The following is a 19,051-nucleotide window of genomic DNA, read 5'->3' as shown; positions in this document are numbered from 1 at the left end:
TGTAGGAATCTCCTCCCAAACTAGGATTAGTGGCATCCCCCTCGGTCCCTCTGAAATAATCAGCTAAGGTTCCCCCTCAAGATCCAGAGCGGATGTCTGCAGAGCCTCCATGGTTCATAGGTTCATACTAGGCTATCTGCCCTAGGGCATTTATAAGCCTAGCCAGAATGTGTTTGGCTTTCGCCACCCATTTTAAATGAATTTTGCTATGCCCTTTTTCGAGGTTAGTATACTGTGCCTCTGTCTAACAGTGACACAGAAGTGATACCCGGGGTAAACCTACGATCTCCCATCCACTCATCAAGATTCCTCTTGAAGAGAGTCAATGAGGGAGAGAAGTCCGATCCATACCAGCCTCTGACATTATCAAGGCAGAGAAATCTGAGACAACAACCAGATGACCCTCCAGGCTTTCACCAGCCTCGAGAAGGATGTCCTGAGGAGGTGGGATAGCAGTACGTCAGCACGAGGAACTCTGGACCATGTCAGCAAGCCAGCAGGAGGAAGGAGAGTGACTATGTTGATGATGGTTTGCTCAACCAGATCCAACATAAAGCTAAATATGTACCTTAAGTGCAGTGCATGGAACACTCAATTACACTTCAATATCAGGAAGATGGGCTTATTAAGCACTTTTCAGACAGAAAGATGCTTAAACACCCTTAAGTGAACACCAATAGTGGATCCTTTTCATCCCTAGTCCATCTAGTCTGCCCGACTGGATAATGCTGCCTAATAGATCCAAGTTGACAACTCAGTGCTCAAACCCTGATCTTCAAACTGTTGTAATGTATCTGTCACCAGTTTCAATCACGTTTGCTGCATGTACAGAATGCACCACAAGTGCAGCATATGAAAAGTGCAGAGGGTAGGACAGGATTCCGTGGATCTACTAGGTCCCTCAAGATAACAATGACAATTTGGTAGGAGGATGGCAGATGAACTGTCAAACTATAAGGACTAATGATGAAAAGGATCCAGTGTTGTTGCTTATATAACTTCTGTATCTTATTTCATCCCGTCTGACTTAACTGATGAGACAGTACCACAAGCTACTTAGTTTTGTCAGTGGAATCACAGCATGATACCCTTTAGGATGGTAGCCCCAAAAGAGATCTACATCTGGATATGACATCCAGTTTGTGTCTAAACAAGGTATACAATGTAGATCAAGTTACTGCTGCACAAAGGTCACCCACTGAAGAATTTTTGTAGAAGGCTGTGCAGACAGACACCAACCTGGTTGGATTAGCTTAAGGTGTCACTTTTAGGGGCTTGTCTGTTAAAGTACAAGCAAAAGAAATACAGTCTGAGAGCCACCTGGACAACATAATTTTGGACATTTTGCCAACTAATCTGGAGAAAGCAAAGGTAATAGAATACAGAGACTATTATAGATTTTTGTTCACTGAAGACAGAAAAGCAGCTGCCTGTGGATATCCTACCTACGAAGGAGATATTCACCCTTACTGCAGTAATTTGCAAAGACAACTGAAAGATGAGGGCCTGGCTACAGCTCGACTCAGACCACTTTTATAATGAATGTAGGACTGGTACTCAAGATAATCTATCTTTGTGGAAAAGCAGATGGGAAAGTGCAAACAGAGCTTGTGACTCTGAAAGCCTTAGTGCGGAGGTGAAAACCACCAGAAACAAAATTTCCTACGAAAGGTATTTAAAACTGAAATGGATGCTGGTTTTAATAGAACACATTTTAAGGTTTCAAACATGAAAATGAGGGTCCAAGATGGTGCTGGATCTTTGTGTAGCAGAAAGGCCCCTTTTAGGAAGGTGTTGCGTGGTGCAAGTTCTGCAAGAGAAGATAATGGTAATTCAGTATGAAAATTTGAGATGGCTGCTAAACAAATTTAACTGCTGAATAGTTCACTCCTGCATCACACAATGGGAGAAAATGTAAGTGACAGAACTGAAGCAGAAAAGGGATCAAAATCCTTGGCACAATGCACATATGGAAAGACTTCCATTCATTTTTGTAAATTTTGCAGGTAGAATCTTTCTCTGATGAAGGTATCTGAAACATTCTGAGAAAGGGCAGGATCAATACACATTACAGGAAGTAGAAAACATGTGGTTAGTTTGAGGGTAAGAATGTTCAGATGAGGCTTGCGGGATGGATGGGACAAAAGGTTACAGATCAAGAAACCATGGTTGCTTTATGGGTTAAAGCCTCAGCAAAGGGAACTGGAACTGACTTTGCCTGGCCAGATTGGTGCAATTAAGATCACAGTAACTATGCATGTGGAGGTTCTCTATAGAAACATGGTGATCAGGAGAAGAGGAGGGAGAGACATATGTTTCGGAGGTCATTGACAAATGAGTGATCCTTTGGTAATTATTCCTGTGGAGGGTTCAGGGTATTGGACAGGGAAGCACAGACTGCAGCAAGGCTGGCCCCAGCAGCAGCAAATGATTAGCTGTGCTGCTGTACACTGAGAAACCATATTTGAGGCATTAGAATGGATCTGTTGAGCCTATATGCTAGGCAGCTTTTTTCACGGAATATGCATTACTATCAGAAGCACTTCTGTCTATCCTTGTATTCTGGCATACAGGGCATTGTCAGACTCCACTCTGATGGACCTCCTGCATATCCACAAAACAAACTACACCAGAATTACCAGTTCTAAAGACTTAAATCTTGCCTGTGATATAAATTGGACCTGCTGGAGAGACAGGTATGTATCCCAGAGACTACCCTGTCTCTGGTACAGGCTCCCATCCATGTGGAGCAGAGTTTGTCCCTAACCAATTCAAGTGCAACTTGGACAACTGGATGGAAAACAGGAAATTCATCCTTGGCTTGGCACCTATGTCTCTAATAAACACAGGTAACATATACATAGTTCATCTCCCAAGCCCCTGCTTACACTTATCAAGGGTACCAGAACTTCTCAGAGATTTGGGATGCATGGCTAGGTTTAAAAAGGCTCTTGTGGTCTTTAGCCTAGTACACACCTATGAACATATACATCTCTGATTAGAAAATGCATGGCCACGCAAGCACTTGTAGTTCTGTTAACCTTTTTTAGTGAATTAATTATATGGTACGCAAGGCTTTGAGCTGGTAATGAATTGCTTCCTGTAGTCAAAGGTACAGGGTTTGAATCCAATCACCTCTACTTGTCTACAATGTGACTGTATTCCAGAGTCACCCCTTAAAAGAGACTTTCTCGAGTGAGTTTACTGCTAACAAATAAATAGTATTTAAAGTTTGTCCCTTTTGGGGACTCCTCCCCCAATTTTTAGATTTGTTTAGAATTCTTGAGCAAAGAAATTAATTATTTTGTTCTGTTCCTTGTAAAATGTGTGGCTTTCTGACAAATTATTTAGCAACAGAATTATGAAATAATGTCATGCATACAAGTTTCAAAACTGTCTCTCCTTCAGAAACTGCTTATGGATGCAACTTTCTAAGTATGTAAAAGAAAGACAAACTATTTTACTGATTATTGGGTGCTTCTCTGATTGTTTTTTAAAGAAACACCTTTACTAAATTATCACGTATGACGTAGGCAATCATACATTTATATAAATGAAAACAAACCATACTGACATAATGGTACTTGCAAACATTATACCATACTGCCAATTGTAGCTGCAAGCATTACATATCACTTGTAAATTATCAAGTCATTGTCAAACATTACATAGCTCATTCAAATCCTGTCTTAATTCACGATCCTCCTCTGCATGTATTGTTTCCACAATTTCCATTTTTTTATTAATTTGCTATTACCCTTTTCTAAAGATCTCAATTCTGGTTGTTTTAACTGTTGCTATATTCACTACTTCTAGTAGAGTTGGTTTAAACTTTGATTTCAATTTTCTAGTAATTCCTTTTTCTGGCAGCCAATAAAATTAGACTCAGCAAGCCCTTACTATGTCTAGGCAATTCTAATTTTGTAACATAGTTTAAAAAAAAAAAAAAACTACTTCCTTAGTTATATCAATTTGCTCACCCAGTATCTGACAAAGCAGTCTACAGGGAATCTTTAAAGTCTGCCAACTCATTACACTCCCAGAAAATATGTTCCATTACCTCTTTCTTCCCCACCACATCTCCAACATTCACTATCTACCTAAATAAAATTCTTTGAAGTCTACTTGGGGTATAAAAATACTTATGTAAACACTTCCAAAGATCCTAAATTGTGTCTTTATGAATTGCTTTTCCAATCTATCTTACCAGTCCTTTCTAACTTCCTTGTATTATCTCTTACAGTTATCGTCCAATTTTTGTATGCTCTACTAATCATTCCTTTAACAGTAGCTTCTGTTCTAGATTCTACTAAAAACTCTACCAGTGCTGGTCTTTCACTTAGGATCCCCCATTCCTTTCTCTTTGCCTCTAACTCTGATATCAATCCTTGACAGGGAAGGCAATCTCTATCCTGTAATCCAAATAAATGATTGGCCTCTTCTCTTTCTATTACCTTTACCTCTGTATTTGTTCCCAATACCTTGGTTCTTTTACCAGTTTTCTCCAATAAATTGCAGCCCCCTCTTGCCTACTGTCTGTATCCCAAAACTGCAGTCATCCATATTGGCAGAATCGCCTTTCTCCATTCCTGTGTTGGTTTAGTTTTTAGAATACTTTCTGCTACTTCATGAATATAATATTGGGCTTGGTTATTGTTATTCTCCTTAAGGATCTACATCCAAAATCCCACTCTCTCCTTGTTTCTAGAGTTTCCCCATTTCATCACTGTCTACTTTGAATTATAAGTTTCTGCTTGTGCTATGTACTGAAGCTTTAATGGTTTAGATCTGAAATACCCCTTCAAAATCGGGTAATCCCAAATTGTCTTGTTCAATTCAAAGAACCAGCTTATCCCACTTGACTATTGCCATCTTCCTCTCCCAGATAAAATTCTTCAGTTCTTTATTGATCGTTATCCACAACTTCTCCTCTGGTAGATAAAAATAGGTCTGACCTTCCTCTGGTAGATAAAAATAGGTCTGACCTGTGTATAAAACTAAAGGGACTAAACATTTTAATTGTTTGTATCTTGCTATCCATATAACACCGCTTCTAATCTCTCAGTTTTTGTATTACCTTTTTAGTTTCTTCCCATACATTCTTAGCTGTCACATCAGAATCCTTTTTAATCCATGCTCCAAAGTACTTCATTTTATCATGCACCCATAAATATGGATACGGCTGAACCAATTCGTGTGTGGGTAGATAATTTACAGCTATTGCCTTTGTTTTAGCTTTATTAATTTTGTATCCCAAAAAGATATGAAACTGCCTCAAAATGATTCACAACATTGAAATGTCCTTTTCTGGTTTTATCCTCTGCAAATAGAGCCAGCTTTTCTTTACTACCATACCAATTATATCCTTGAATTTCCTAGACTCAATGTGAAGTTGTTCAATCTTGCTGATCACTCTGCTCCGATACAGCCAATTGCAAAGCTTGAGGTCTTCAAATAGCTCAAGGCAAAGTCCCTATCCCATGATGCACCTGGAATTACCCCTGATCTAGTTTGCCACTGCAATACATCAAAGGTTCTGAAACAAGCTCGGGCCAGTAAACTTTTTTCTAATTCCTTAGTCTAAAATTTAGATAGTTGTATTTAGATAGTTTTACAAAGCTCTTATAGCTTTATTGTGTGTATTTCTGCTATTTAGTCCCTTTCCCTTGGTGTGTGATAAAGCCTTTTAGTGGCCTCTTGTTTTAGGCCTAGTTTAAAAGTTTCTTGCTAGTTATTAGTGTGTGCTTGGTCAGTGACATTTGTCACATTTTTCAATATAAAAATCATTTAGCGTGTAGAGATTTTTCTCTTTAGTAGTTTAGCTTTCAGTTGTTTAGGAAAGGCTTAAAGTTATAATTACTGCTACAGTTTTTCTTGTGTGAACAGTAATTTGTCTGTCTTGGATATTTTATAGCATATCTAGAGTGTGTTATCTTAGCAGCTATCTTCTTTTTTGCATAGTCTGCTCATATTGTGTTAGACAATTGTGAGACAGTAAAGGCTTTTACCGTCTCATATATATATATATATATATATATATATATATACACACATATTGAACTTGCATTTCTGCTGTGTGTGTGTGACGTAGCCTGATTTTTAAGGCTTCTTGTAATCAATTACTGCCAAATTTGTATTGTGTGACAGTAATTTTTTCTCAATGGCTGACCAAGACAAGCACCCCAAGTCTGGGTTTAAAAACTATCCAAAGTGTGGCCATAAGATGTCTGTAACAGACAGCCACGTTAATTGTGTACACTACCTAGGAGCTATACAATTACAAGACAGATGTGCTATACATGCCATTCCTTCTCCTCTAAGGCGTTATAGGAAAGGAAGAGAAAATTGCTTAATAGAGGGTTGTTGAAACAGTCATTTCAGGAAGCTTTGAGTGACCAAGATGGATCCAGCAAGTCCTCAAAGTCTTTCAAGACTTCGGACTCTAAGAAGTCAAAAGTCTTCGACTTCAGCTCCAATGCCATCGGAGCCGACAGTCTTTACCTTTTGGAGCCAGTCCCCGGTCTTGGAACCGGTGTCCAAAGCGCCTAAGAGTCCACTACTCCAGTTGGTACCACCTTCGTTACGCTCCTCTCGATCCTCTATCAGCCTATCAGATCTGGATGTGGATCGTATGGTGCAGAAGCGGTTACTGGCACCGGCCTTAGCAAAAATTATCGGCTTCGACCCAAATGGCTTCGGAGCCGAAGACCCTTACACCGACTCCATCTATTCCTCCTCTGAGCCATGCTGGTCCTTCTGAGCCAGAGAAGGCAGACCTGATGTTAGTGGAACCCTCGGAGCAGATGCCTGCTCCAGTGTCTTTGGCTTCATGCACTCGGACGTCCTGAGTGCTGATAGAGGACTCTAGGAGCAGACACTCTCTGGTCAGGTCCAGGGAAGACAGTCAGACCGACTTGTCTGTTCCAACTTTGCCTCTCGGGGCCTCGGCTCGGATTAGCTTGACTCCTACCTTGGGCTCGGAGCCCACTGTCCCAGTGCTGCGGGTGTCGGCAGTTTCTTCAGATCAGTCAGCTCCCTCTCATCAGAACAGAGGTGCTTTCAATGTCATGAGGAGAGTCATGTCTCCTCAGACATCCTCGACCACTGGTCTACCTTCCTCCTCCCCAAAAGTGTGTGTCTGCTTCTGCCTCGCACATCCTGACCAAGCGTAGAGACGCAGAGCCTCAGGATGCCCCATTGGGTGGCCCCTGCTTTTCCGAGATCTCATTAGAAGCTCCCACTGATAAGGTTCCCAAGAAGAGATTGTGTAAAAGGAAACATCTAGACTCCCCACAGGAGTCTCTAACATCAGATACTGACAGAGACAGAAGGGTCCCCATGGTCCCCCTCTGAGGCTATCTCTTTCGCTGAGATACTTGAGATCCTTAGGCAGATGGGTGACTGGCAGTCCAAAAGCCCTACTGAGGATGAGTCAGTTCTCCTGAAGGCTTTCGGGTCTCAGTCCTCCACCTCTTGGGTGTCTCCGCCCTTTAATGAGCTGATGCAACTGGTCTCACGAAGGGTGTGGGAGTCTCCGGATACTATGGAGCCTGTCCGAGGAGGCCTAATAAATTCATTTCTGCCCCCTTGACAAAACTTTTTTAACAAAAGGTGTTCCTGTTGATGCCATGGTGGTGGCGGCAGCCACCACAAAGGAAATGTCTGAGACTTCCTCATCTATCCATCCTAACAGAGACGCCAGGATTATGGATAGGTATGGGAAGCGCATGTTTAGTTCAGCAACCTTTGCCCTTTGTTCACTAAACTATTTAACCCATTTTTACTAGGTAACAAAGGGATCTCCTTAAGGAACTAGGAGATTCTCTTCAGGGTACAGTACCTGCAGGAGCTTCCAACAAAGTTGCCGCCCAGCTTGCTACCCTCAATTCTATTGTCAACTCATCCATGTGCATCATCTCTTATACAGCTGATGGAATGAGAAGGGCAGTGGGTACAGGAGTTGCTCTTAAGAGAAATTCCTGGATGCGCTTGTGTTCCTTCATGGAGCCCTTCAAGTCATACTTCGTGAACACTCCCTTTGATGGCTCGTCCCTTTTTGGGCCTTAAAGTGAAGGAAACCTTAACCAGGTGTGAGCAGGACGGAAAGACTGTCTGCCGTCGGGGTCCATTTTTCCACCCCTACCTGACCCTACCCTAAAGGTCAAAGGGGAGGAAAAATGTGGTTCCGAAATGTCCAAGGAGCCTTTCAGGACACACGTGGTGAACCCCCCCCCCTCCAGGGGCAGAGGAGGGAGCAATAATGGAAGATGCCTACCTCGCGGCAGAGGGGGGCCACAACACCAGAGCGACAGAGATCATTTCTCTGGAAAGCCCTACCAGCACTCCTGAGAGGAGGCCTGACTGTCCTGCTCTGGAGGCAGTTGGGGGTCACTTATCTTTGTACCCAGATGCCTGGCTCAAAATAACAAAAGACAGCTGGGTACAAAGTATCATTTCCAGAGGATACTTCATTCCATTTGCCACACCCCCTCCAATCCTAAGAAAAATCCCAGATGTTCCACCCAGTTACAGGGAGCAGGCAACAATAGAAGTCCAAACGTTGCTAAGGAAAAGTCATCCAACCAGTCCCAGCAGACCAGACAGGATCCAGAACTTACTCGAGATTCTTTTTGGTTCCAAAGAAGACAGGGGACAGGAGACCCATATTGGACCTCAGCAGACTGAACCAATACGTAAAGAAAGTGAGGTTTCAGATGGTCACGTTTCAGTCTATACTTCCCTTCTTAGGGAAAGACGATTGGATGTGCTCGACAGATCTCAAGGATGCATACTACCACAAAAATGGGAAAGCCTTCCAGGGATCACCTGCACTTCTGGCTGGGAGGCAATCATTACCAGTTTTGAGCCCTGCACTTTGGTCTCACCACAACCCCTAGCGTGTTCACCAAATGCATGGCAGTGGTCACGGCTCACCTGAGGCATCTAGGACTCTAGGTGTTTCCGTACCTAGACGATTGGCTCCTTACCGCCACCACTAGGCATCAACTCATTCAGGCCAGGGAGTCCACTCTGTCACTCTGCAATCATCAGGGCATTACAATCAACTCAGAAAAATCTGCCTTGTCGCCATCGCAGCATTTTGTTTTTATCGGGGCAGAGTTGGGCACCACCACCACCACACTTAGGTTTCCAATAGAAAGAGTCTTTCTTCTTTGTCAGCATCTCAGCCTCCCGATATCAAAAGACAGAGCATCAGAAGTTCTGAAATTATTAGGCATGATGGCAGCAGCAATTCTAGCCATACCACTACCTCGTATGCACATGCGGATACTACAATGGCTTTTGTTCACTCCATGGTCTTACCAACAGCTTCCCATGTCTCACACTATAATGATCACAAATTCCTGCAAAAAGGACCTTCAGTGGTGGCTGACCTCACTTCATGTCACGATAGGATGCCCATTTGTGCTACCCCCTCCAACTGCCACAGTGACCACGGACACTTCCCTGATAGGGTGGTGGTGGGGGGCATTTTCAGGGAAAGACAGCCCAAGGCACATGGACTGATGGAGACATCTGCATATCAATGTCCTGGAGATGAGAGCGGTACTTCTGGCGTTGCATTACTTTCAGGACTTTCTTCCTCTTGGTACAATTGCGATTTAGACAGGTCGGTGGTCTGGTATTTGAACAAACAAGGAGGAACCAGATCTTACCCCCTTTGTCGAGAGGTCCTCACAGTATGGCACTGGGCTGTTTCCACCCAGCGCTTTCTGTTGGCAACACAAATCCTGGGAAAATCCAACACGATAGCAGACAAGCTCAGCAGGGCCATCTTGTTGCCCCATGTGTGGTCCCTCAAGAAAGAAATAGCGGACAGGATATTCCGCAGGTGGAGTCGGCCTTGCTGCGACCTTTTTGCCAGTCACACGAACACAAAATGCAGAAGCTACTTTGCCCTGATTCCCCCTCTGGGAGAAGCCCCAAGGGACGCACTTGTACACGATTGGCCTCCGGGTCTCCTCTAGCATTTCCTCCAATCCCATTGATACCCAAGGTTCTACAGAAAGCAAAAACCCTGGGAAGGACCATCATTCTAATAGCCCCTCATTGGCCTAGTCAGATTTGGTTCCCCTTCCTCAGACTTCATCTTTTGGAGGATCCTTGGATTCTGGACCCAGTTCCAGACCTTCCGACGCATTCATAGGGGGAGCTTCATCCCTCTCTACAGTCCCTGAAGCTGATAGCTTGGCTGCTCCAGTTCCCAACATAGCCAGGTTCCATAACCTCTCCAATGAGACAAAACAGATCCTTTTATCTTCTCATAAATCTTCTACTAGGAAACTATATCTTAGCAAATGGAAAAAATGTTCAATATGGGCCTCTAATAATAATATCAATCCTTACCAAGCCCTTATGGTCTCCATCTTAGAGTTCTTAACTATGATTTTTAACAAAGGAGCTGCAGCAGCAACTGTTCATGTTGAACTGGCTGCTATTGCTAATTTTCATTTTGGATTTGAAGGGCTGAATACCATGTCTCACGTTATCCAAAGCCTTTCTCAAAGGGAATTTTCATACGAGACCACCTGTGAAATCTCTCTATTCTCCATGGAATCTAAATTTTATGCTTTCCCCGATAATTCTTCCTCAGTTTGAACCGGCTTCCTCTTGTGACCTCAAATTTTTATCATGGAAAACCATCTTTCTGATAGCTATTACTTCTGCCCACAGAGTGTCAGAGCTTCAGGCTTTATCCATCAAGCCTCCGTATTTGGTATTCCATGCTGACAGCCTCTCACTTACAACAAACCCCTCTTTTTTGCCCAAAGTTTGCACTGAAACCAATCTCAACCAGATTATTGATTTGCCAGTCTTCTTCCCCAACCAAACAATTTAGAGTATATGCTGCACAAGCTTGATGTTCACAGACAGCTCAGATTTTATTTCGACAGAACAAAAGATTTCAGAAAATCAGACCAACTTTTTGTTTCATTCTCGGACTAAAGGAAGGGTAGACCAGTGGCTAAAACAACTCTGACTAAATGGTTATCTGATTGTATCACCTTTGCCTATTCAGCTGCCAATATGCCTTTGCAACACAAGATTAAAGCTCACTCAACCAGAGCAGTTTCTACATCTGCCTTTTCTGCCAGGCTTCCCATTGATATTTGTGCAGCAGCCACTTGGTCAAAACCTCACACTTTTATCACTCATTACAAAGTTGACAAGGCCTCCAGGGACAGGGCCTCCTTTGAATCCACGGTCCTGTGAAATATATTCCCATGAGCCACCCGAGGTTGGAACGATGGTGCTTGGGACGTTACCCATCAGTAAAGAATGAAGGTAGAGATTGAACAACTTCACATAAAGAAGTTATGTACTTACCATAACATTCCATGCAAGTTGTTCATCTCGCCTTGATTCTTACGTCCCTCCCTCCCTCCTACCCCCTTCCTGGGCTGATAGCTGACCGAGATGCTGGATCCATCCTGGTTACTCAATCCTTCTATACCTTTCTCAAGGGAGTGAAAGAATGACATATGGTATTATACACGCAGCAAACAAGATCTGAGGTAATTTCAGGTGCATCATGGGATAAGGACTTGGCCTCGAGTTATTTGAAGACCTCGAGCTTTGCAATTGGCCATATCGGAGCAGAGGGATCAGCTCCAAACCCATCAGTAAAGAATGAAGGTGAGATGAACAATAGGTTCATAGGAACAACTCACATGGAACGTTATGATAAGTACATAACTTTGCTAGTGGTTCTAAATATAATGCAAACAAAGGGGAAAGAGGATACCTTTACCTGGTTCTTCTGCTTTTGCAGAGTCCTTCTCAATTTTGTGAAGGACTCCTGGAAGAGGAGGAAGGGGAGGAAAGGCATATAGGAACATTCCCCTCCAAAGAAAGACATAACGTCCACCTTCCAAGCCAAAGGACTTGGGACTAACACTGACTTGCTTGTTCAGGGGGGGGCAAAGAGATCAACTTGAGGAATACCTCACCAATGAACTAAGCCCAGAAACACATCCCTGTGAAGCATCCGTTCATGTGGCTATGTCCTGGACATGCTGGGAAAGTCTGCCACAAGGTTGCACTCTGAAGGTATTTATACAGCCTGCAGGGTGACCAGCAGATAGATGACCACTTCCCATGCTTGAAGGCCCATCATGCGAAGAAGGTAAGATCTCGTGCCCCCTCGTTTGTTGATGTACCACATGACTGTGGTGTTGTCTGTATACACCTTCAAGGGACCTGGAACCCAAAACACATGAAAAGCCTTAAGGGCCAGAATGAGACCCTGCATTTTCTTGATGTTCATGTAATCTACCCTTCATAAGGGATGACTGCAACAACCTGCTCATCTTTCCACAGGACATGAAGGGAAGATGGAAGGAGTACTTTCAGCACCTTCTGAATGAAGAAAACCCCACAGAAGCTGTACTACCCCAAACATAACCTACAATGAGAGAAGACAAGCTCACCTTCAAAGAGGTAAAAACAGCACTAAGAAAAATGAAGTCAGGGAAAGTAGCAGGCTCAGATGAGGTCATAGCAGATATGATAAAGACAAAAAATGAGGACATAAGAGCAGAAGCCAATGTAGCTCCAATTGCAGAAAAGATCAAAGTCAACAGATTGTAATGGTTCAGGCACATGTGCAGAAAAGCAGAACACTATCTAGTGAAGATGAAGTGGGACAGACAGGAAGAAGGTAAAAGGAAACGAGGATGTCCAGCAAAGAGGTGGATGGATTGTTTGAGAGAAGATCTGCAACAGTCAGTTATGAGTGTCGAGGAAGGCAGGAGTCTGGCAATGAAGAGAGATGGCGACAGTTAACACGACATCCTGACCCCATGTAGAAAATGGGAAAAAGGGGGTTGATCATGACGGTGGTAAGATGGATAGCAGACTGGCTAAAACACAGAATCCTCAAAGTGCTAGTGGCAACTGTCTTTTCAAGAAGCATGAAACCAACCAGTCCTGTCCTAAGGGCTCAGCATTTGAACACCTTTTTTTGGCATTTACTTTTTTGATCTGCAGGTTGTAAACCAGGATCACTGGCTAACTAAGTTTGCAGATGACTGCAAACAGTGAATTAGTGTCAGGCCTCCCTCCCATTTCCCCTACCCTTTACCAATAACTAGTGTACTAAAAACAGGCTCAGATTAAATGCAAAAAAGTGCAATATTGTCTCCTTTAGTAGGCAACTCTTCTTGACAGCCTACAGCACAAACAATATCCCACTTCAAAATGAAAATTTGTTGGGGCCTTAAATCATGGATTGCAAATTCCCTTTCAATCAGCAGGTGAAATACAGTTGTCAGAAAATCCTTCTAGTTACTGCAACTAATTGCCAAGAGAATATCACTCACATCTTAAGAAGGCAATGTCACTTTACATTCAGCAGTTATTAGGCCAATTAAGTCCAATGCCCCTTTCAGGATGCACCTCAGTAGACATATCAAACCACTACAAAGAACCTATAATTTCCTAAGATCACTGGCATAATGACCCTGAGTTCCTGAGAGACTGGAAGCACTGACCCTTTATTAGACTCTTGGTGGAAGATCAATGCCTTGCCTTCTATGGTATGAAAAATCCAGTTGTCCTACATCTTTTGCATCTCATTAAGTTTAATAGTTCCACAAATGCCATTACAAGGTACCTAAATCTTCACCAACACATATATAAAACGTGATGGAGACAAATTCATCACACACCACTTCCCCCACGTCTGAGACGGACTTTCCTCCTGCCAGTTAAGATATACTATAATTCTTGAAACAAGTCCTAGGTGACTGAATGGACACCCAAAATTCACCCTGGGTTTGATTAACCTAATCTTCTTAGAAGAAGGGGTGCAGCCAAAGTGTGGGTACTGGCAAGGCATAAATCACCACAAGACTCAACTGCCTAGAAATTAAAAAAGAAATGTAAAACATGCATATTTTTTAGTAAAAGGACTATGCACTGCTAAAAAAGCAGCATTTTCTAAACCCTGGATCTTTGATACCTTCCCTTTAAAATCTGGTAATATACATTAAACACCTTAATGTGATATACATCATCACAATAAACTACAATTTAACAAAAGATTCTGGTGGTAACATTAACACATACACAAATACACATTCATTTATATATACACAGGCACACAAACATACATATCACACAGGACAAACAGATGTAAAATCTTGTATATAAAAAAAATGAGCAAATGCTTGTCCAAGCTTCCTGAAGAGAGACCGAATGACTGCCTGTCAAATAAGCACAAAACTTAAGACAAATACAACTTATTAGAAAGAAACTACCCACCTTAACATAACCGAAATATAGACCTGAAGTAAAAACTGCCCACACTAAGTGCAGTAAAAAATGGCAACCTGTAAAAATGAAATTCAGAGTACAAAGCATAACCTCACTTATAACATATGGTAACAAAAAAAAGTGCAGCAAATATATAATTCCTGCTTATTTACTCCATTATCAATTACATCCAACATTATTAATTTAAAGCTTGAATAAGAATCTCCCAAACATAAAAATGTAAACTTACCTCTAATGTCCAGCAGCTAAGATGAATAAGCATGGCTAGTAGCTAGCTGCCTTCCTCAACTAAGCCCAAGCAAACAGACCATCTCATAACACTTGCTTCAACTGTACCCAAGTTCAGAAGTTTTAAAATTCTCCTTTTATGAAACCTACTAAGCCTGTATTATAAATAAGGTATTATTTGCTAGTTGCCAGCAAAAGTAAGCATTCTTAATGAAATATATAAAGATTTTAATAAACAGTCTTCACCACTATGTCTATGACTATGCTTAAGTCCAAAGAACATGAGAAACATACCTCACCTCATACAAGAACATACCCAGCCACATCCCAACCAATCAAAATAAAAAGTATCTTTTTTCACAACAGGCTGCACCCTGCTAAGGCCTAAAAATCACTACTTTACGATTAGTACATTACAAACGGGTTAACAAATTCATAAAATCTTAAACTTTAAAAATGAAGTCAGCGAAGGGTATAATTAGTGTCATTAAAATGAATATGGCCATTTTTACCTCAAATAGCATAATCTATTATTCACTTCCCTGGTGCAAGGCCAAGAACTGTTAACACATCCAAGGATGATGAAAGCAAGCTTAGAATAATTCACATGCAAACTTAATTTAGTCAAACTCCCCTTACCATATACTATATGCCAGGGGCATGACTGGAATGTGTGGCTTTTTTCATTATTATTTGAGTCAATGTTTTAGTTAATGTGATACAATTTGAGAAAGTGTGTGTGTGTGTGTGTAAAATTGTAATCTGCAGAAAATGTTAAAAAGTCCTTGTTAAAACAACATACTTTTCCAATCCATCATTATTTGAGGTTTATATTCCTTCATGGTTTCATTTATTTTAATATATATGTGTACATTTGATTTATTTTTTCCTCTAAATTTCTAGAAGTAATTTCCTGTACCAAAGCTGATTTAACTGCTTTTTATTGTATTTACTTATTTAACATTTGTTTAATGGGAAAGTCCGACTGGGACAGAACCTATTTTAGCTGAGGCCCAGGGGAAAAAAGCTCCAGAGACCATTAAAATTTCACAGATAATGACAAATTTCATACATACAAGAAAACACTTGCACTGAAATACATTGATTAGACTATTACACATTATATATCTATAGTAGTATTCAATAAGTCAATAGTATAGACAGCGCAGCAGAATTACATACAATAATCAATAGTTTACATTTCATCAGTATTCAATGCAGACATCAGATAAGAGTTATTTTTCACCAATGAACTCATAAAAAAGTGATACCGTAAACAAAGTGGAAGTAAGGAAAGAAAACTCTACAGCACAAGTGGACATATCCATCAGGGTGAGGGCTCACTAGTGAAAGCAATTGAGCAGGGATACTATGTAGGTGGAGAGGACATAACACAGCAAGGAGAGAGAAATATAAGGTAGGGACTAAGAATTAAAGTTAATTAATGGAAATATGTGAAAGGAAAAGAGCAAGTTAGTATGTTTTGATAGAAGAAAAGAATTGTAGGGAGAAGGTAAAGAAGTTAAGGTAAACTTATGGTGATCGCTGAAAAGAAAAACAGAGTTAATGTATACTGAAAGGGGGACATAAATTAATGTGTATGCTATATGCAAAGGAGGGGGTATAGGATTGGAGGAAGGTACAAAATGGTAAAGTTTGATTATATATGATGGATATAAAACTGTAGGCTACTGGGCATCAGTAAGATTTAGCCAGGACCAGTGTTTTTTGCCAAATGTCTGTGGGACTCTTCCCAGATAGATTTATTTTTCTTCTTTTAGCTAAGCAAAATTATTAACTACTTATGTCAAATAACTACACTGCTAAATATAACTTGCCAATGCTTTCCACATGTGTAAATTGCCATTTCTATGCAGAGGATTCAACTATGTTGTACAAGCTTTATGTATGTTTTATGTCATACTTAATGTACATTTGTATTGTGTGCGATCCACTACTGTGCCCAGGCTGTGACTGAAAAGGGTCACTCAGCCAGTTCACTTACCTGGATAACAAACCAAAATAAATTTTACTACAACCAAAACAAGCAGTAAAATGACTTTACGATGGAAACTGATCAAATGAAGTGCCTTTAAGCTGACATAAGTACTAAAAACTGCACACAGTAATGCTGTTCTACTCCACTGGGACTATCTCAAATAGAGAGAACCAGTAGCTCAAGGAGGGTATGCTTTGGGGTTAATCGATTCAAAATGGATTAAAAGTGACAGCAAAAACCCAGCTGATATTCTATTGCAAGAATTATTTCATATGATTATGGACTGTATAGTTATGGTCAGTAAACCATGGTATATGACACAGCCATTAAAACGATTTAAAAAAATGAATTCCTGGACAACAGCTTATCTTCATATTATTTATTTATTTTTAAAGAACGGCTTTAGTTTTCATGGTTTGTTTTTCAGTAGCATCTCAAAGTTCAGTTTCAAAGCCACTTGGTTGTTTTGTTGTACCCTTTAGTGTTACCTTGGACTTTTCTTCATCTTCAAACACAGCATTCATGGGTCTAGGAGTAGGCACAATAAATGGTCTGTCATCAAGAAGTATAGGATCTTCTTTTACAATTCCTATCCAAAAGAAAAAAAAATGTATGCAATGAGTCTAAAAATATCCAAGTTTTACATACTACAACATTCATATTAACAAGTCAGACTGTGTCAAATTTAAGACAAAACTAAAGCATTCCAAGACACCACCATATTGAATAAAAGTTAAGTACTCACTGTAACTATGCATCTGTGGTGTTCATTTTCATTCTTTCTGACTGTATGGGTCTTGGGTTTGTCCTTGTTTCCTGCTCGGCTGCTTTTACTTAGACTCTCGGATCCAACTCTTAAACTCCTCCCTTTGTCCATAATTCCTCAGAGCCCTGTAATACCTCAGATCGAGTTTGCTGCCCCATAAACATAAGGACTAACTATAGCCCAAATAAAAAGAAAAGATTAAGGAAAAGATAGTGCCACTGGAACTTCCTGTTTAAGCCCTTAACAAGTCATTCCCAGATAGTCAGGGGGAAGTTGAGGAAGAATGAAAATGGACAACATAGATGCATAGTTATGGTGAGTAAATAACTTTTATATCTGATGTCATTTTCAATAATTCCTCAACATTTGGGACAGAGTCCCCAGCTACGAGAACCTTGCATGGCCCTCATGGAAGGATATTCCAGAGTACCGCAGAATCAAAGGCAGCAATGCCTCTGGAGATCAAATTCAACTTGCAATGAGCAATAAAATGGTATGGGCATTGGACCAAGTGGCAGCAGTACAATCATCAATAGAACGTCTGGACCAGAAAGCAGATGAAGCAGCCATGGATCTAGTGCAGTGAGCATTTGCAGAACTGAGCAAAGACAGATGTTTACTGTAAATTTTAAGTTATGTACTCACCATAATTGACTGTGTTGTCCATTTTCATTCTTCCTCACTAATGGGTTTGGATCAGATCCGAGGATCTGACTCAGCTGCATATACTAGACTTCAGATTCAGATCTTGAGCTTCTCTCTTTACCCATAATGTCCTACTTCATTCCCATTGCCTCAGAGTTTGCTGCCTAATCTCCCACTTATCCAAGAGAGAAATAGGACAGACAGAAATAAAGACAGGGCTCAAACCTGGAACAGTAGGTTCCAAACACAGTCCAATAGGTTCTTTCAGAAGAAAAAAGGGATGGGGACGGATGGGAGGGAAGTTGAGAAAGAATGAAAATGAACACCACAGATGCCATTTATGGTGATTACATAACTTATAAATCTGACTTCCTTTTCATTCTTCCTCACTAATGGGACAGAGTCCCCAGCTACACAGACCTTGGGTGTCCCTCATGCAAGGATACTCTGTACTACTGCCAAACCAAGTGAGGCTCTATTTCTAGACATGATGTCCAATTTGTAATGCAAGACAAAGGTGTGAGCCTTGAACCATGTGGCTGCTGCAAAAATGTCAAAAGATGACTTTCACCAAAAGGAGGATGAAGTAGCCAATGATCCAGCTTAATGAGCTCAGGGAGGTGTTGGTAAAATTAAACCTTTATGAGAATAAATCAGTGAAATGCAATCTGTAATTCATTTAGCTAGGGTAACTTTAGAAACTGATTGACCCAGGAGATTTGAGGAAAAGGACATGAAAAGCTGATCTGACTTTCTAAACTGTTTTGTTCTGTTAAGATAAAAATGTAGTTATGCACATCATAGGGACGTAGCATGTACTCTCCCTTATTAGAAAAATTTGGGTAACGACTTGTAAAGTAATGGATCGGTTGATGTTATTTTCAGAAGCCACTTTTAGTACAAAGGAAGGGTTAGTCCATACAGAAACTCTGTCTTTATGAAAAACAATGTAAGGGGGTTTTGCTGAAAGACCCTGGAGTTCATAAATTCTTTTTGCTGATGCTATAGCTACTAAGAAGACCGTTTTCCATGACAGAAATTTCATATCATATTTGTCTGACAGTTCAAAGGGCTTCTGAGTTAAACCCTGAAGAACCACACAGTACGATCCCAAG

At 41.0% G+C, this 19,051-nt stretch overlaps 1 protein-coding gene across 1 annotated transcript in view; it reads right to left on the bottom strand.

Moving 5' to 3' along the window:
- The window catches only part of GGA1 (golgi associated, gamma adaptin ear containing, ARF binding protein 1), a gene marked incomplete in the record, with an annotated part of 1,948,856 nt that overhangs the window by 1,361,070 nt on the left and 568,735 nt on the right, over window positions 1–19,051 (bottom strand). The window contains 1 exon segment of the mRNA XM_044067846.1: window positions 17,014–17,114. Coding sequence (XP_043923781.1) covers window positions 17,014–17,114 — 101 coding nt within the window.

Source organism: Protopterus annectens, chromosome 1.part0 (genome assembly GCF_019279795.1).
Source record: "Protopterus annectens isolate FY-2018-M chromosome 1.part0, PAN1.0, whole genome shotgun sequence".
Classification (NCBI taxonomy): domain Eukaryota; kingdom Metazoa; phylum Chordata; order Ceratodontiformes; family Protopteridae; genus Protopterus; species Protopterus annectens.
Note: the sequence above shows the minus strand (reverse complement) of the source record. Positions and strands in the feature narration are given on the sequence as shown.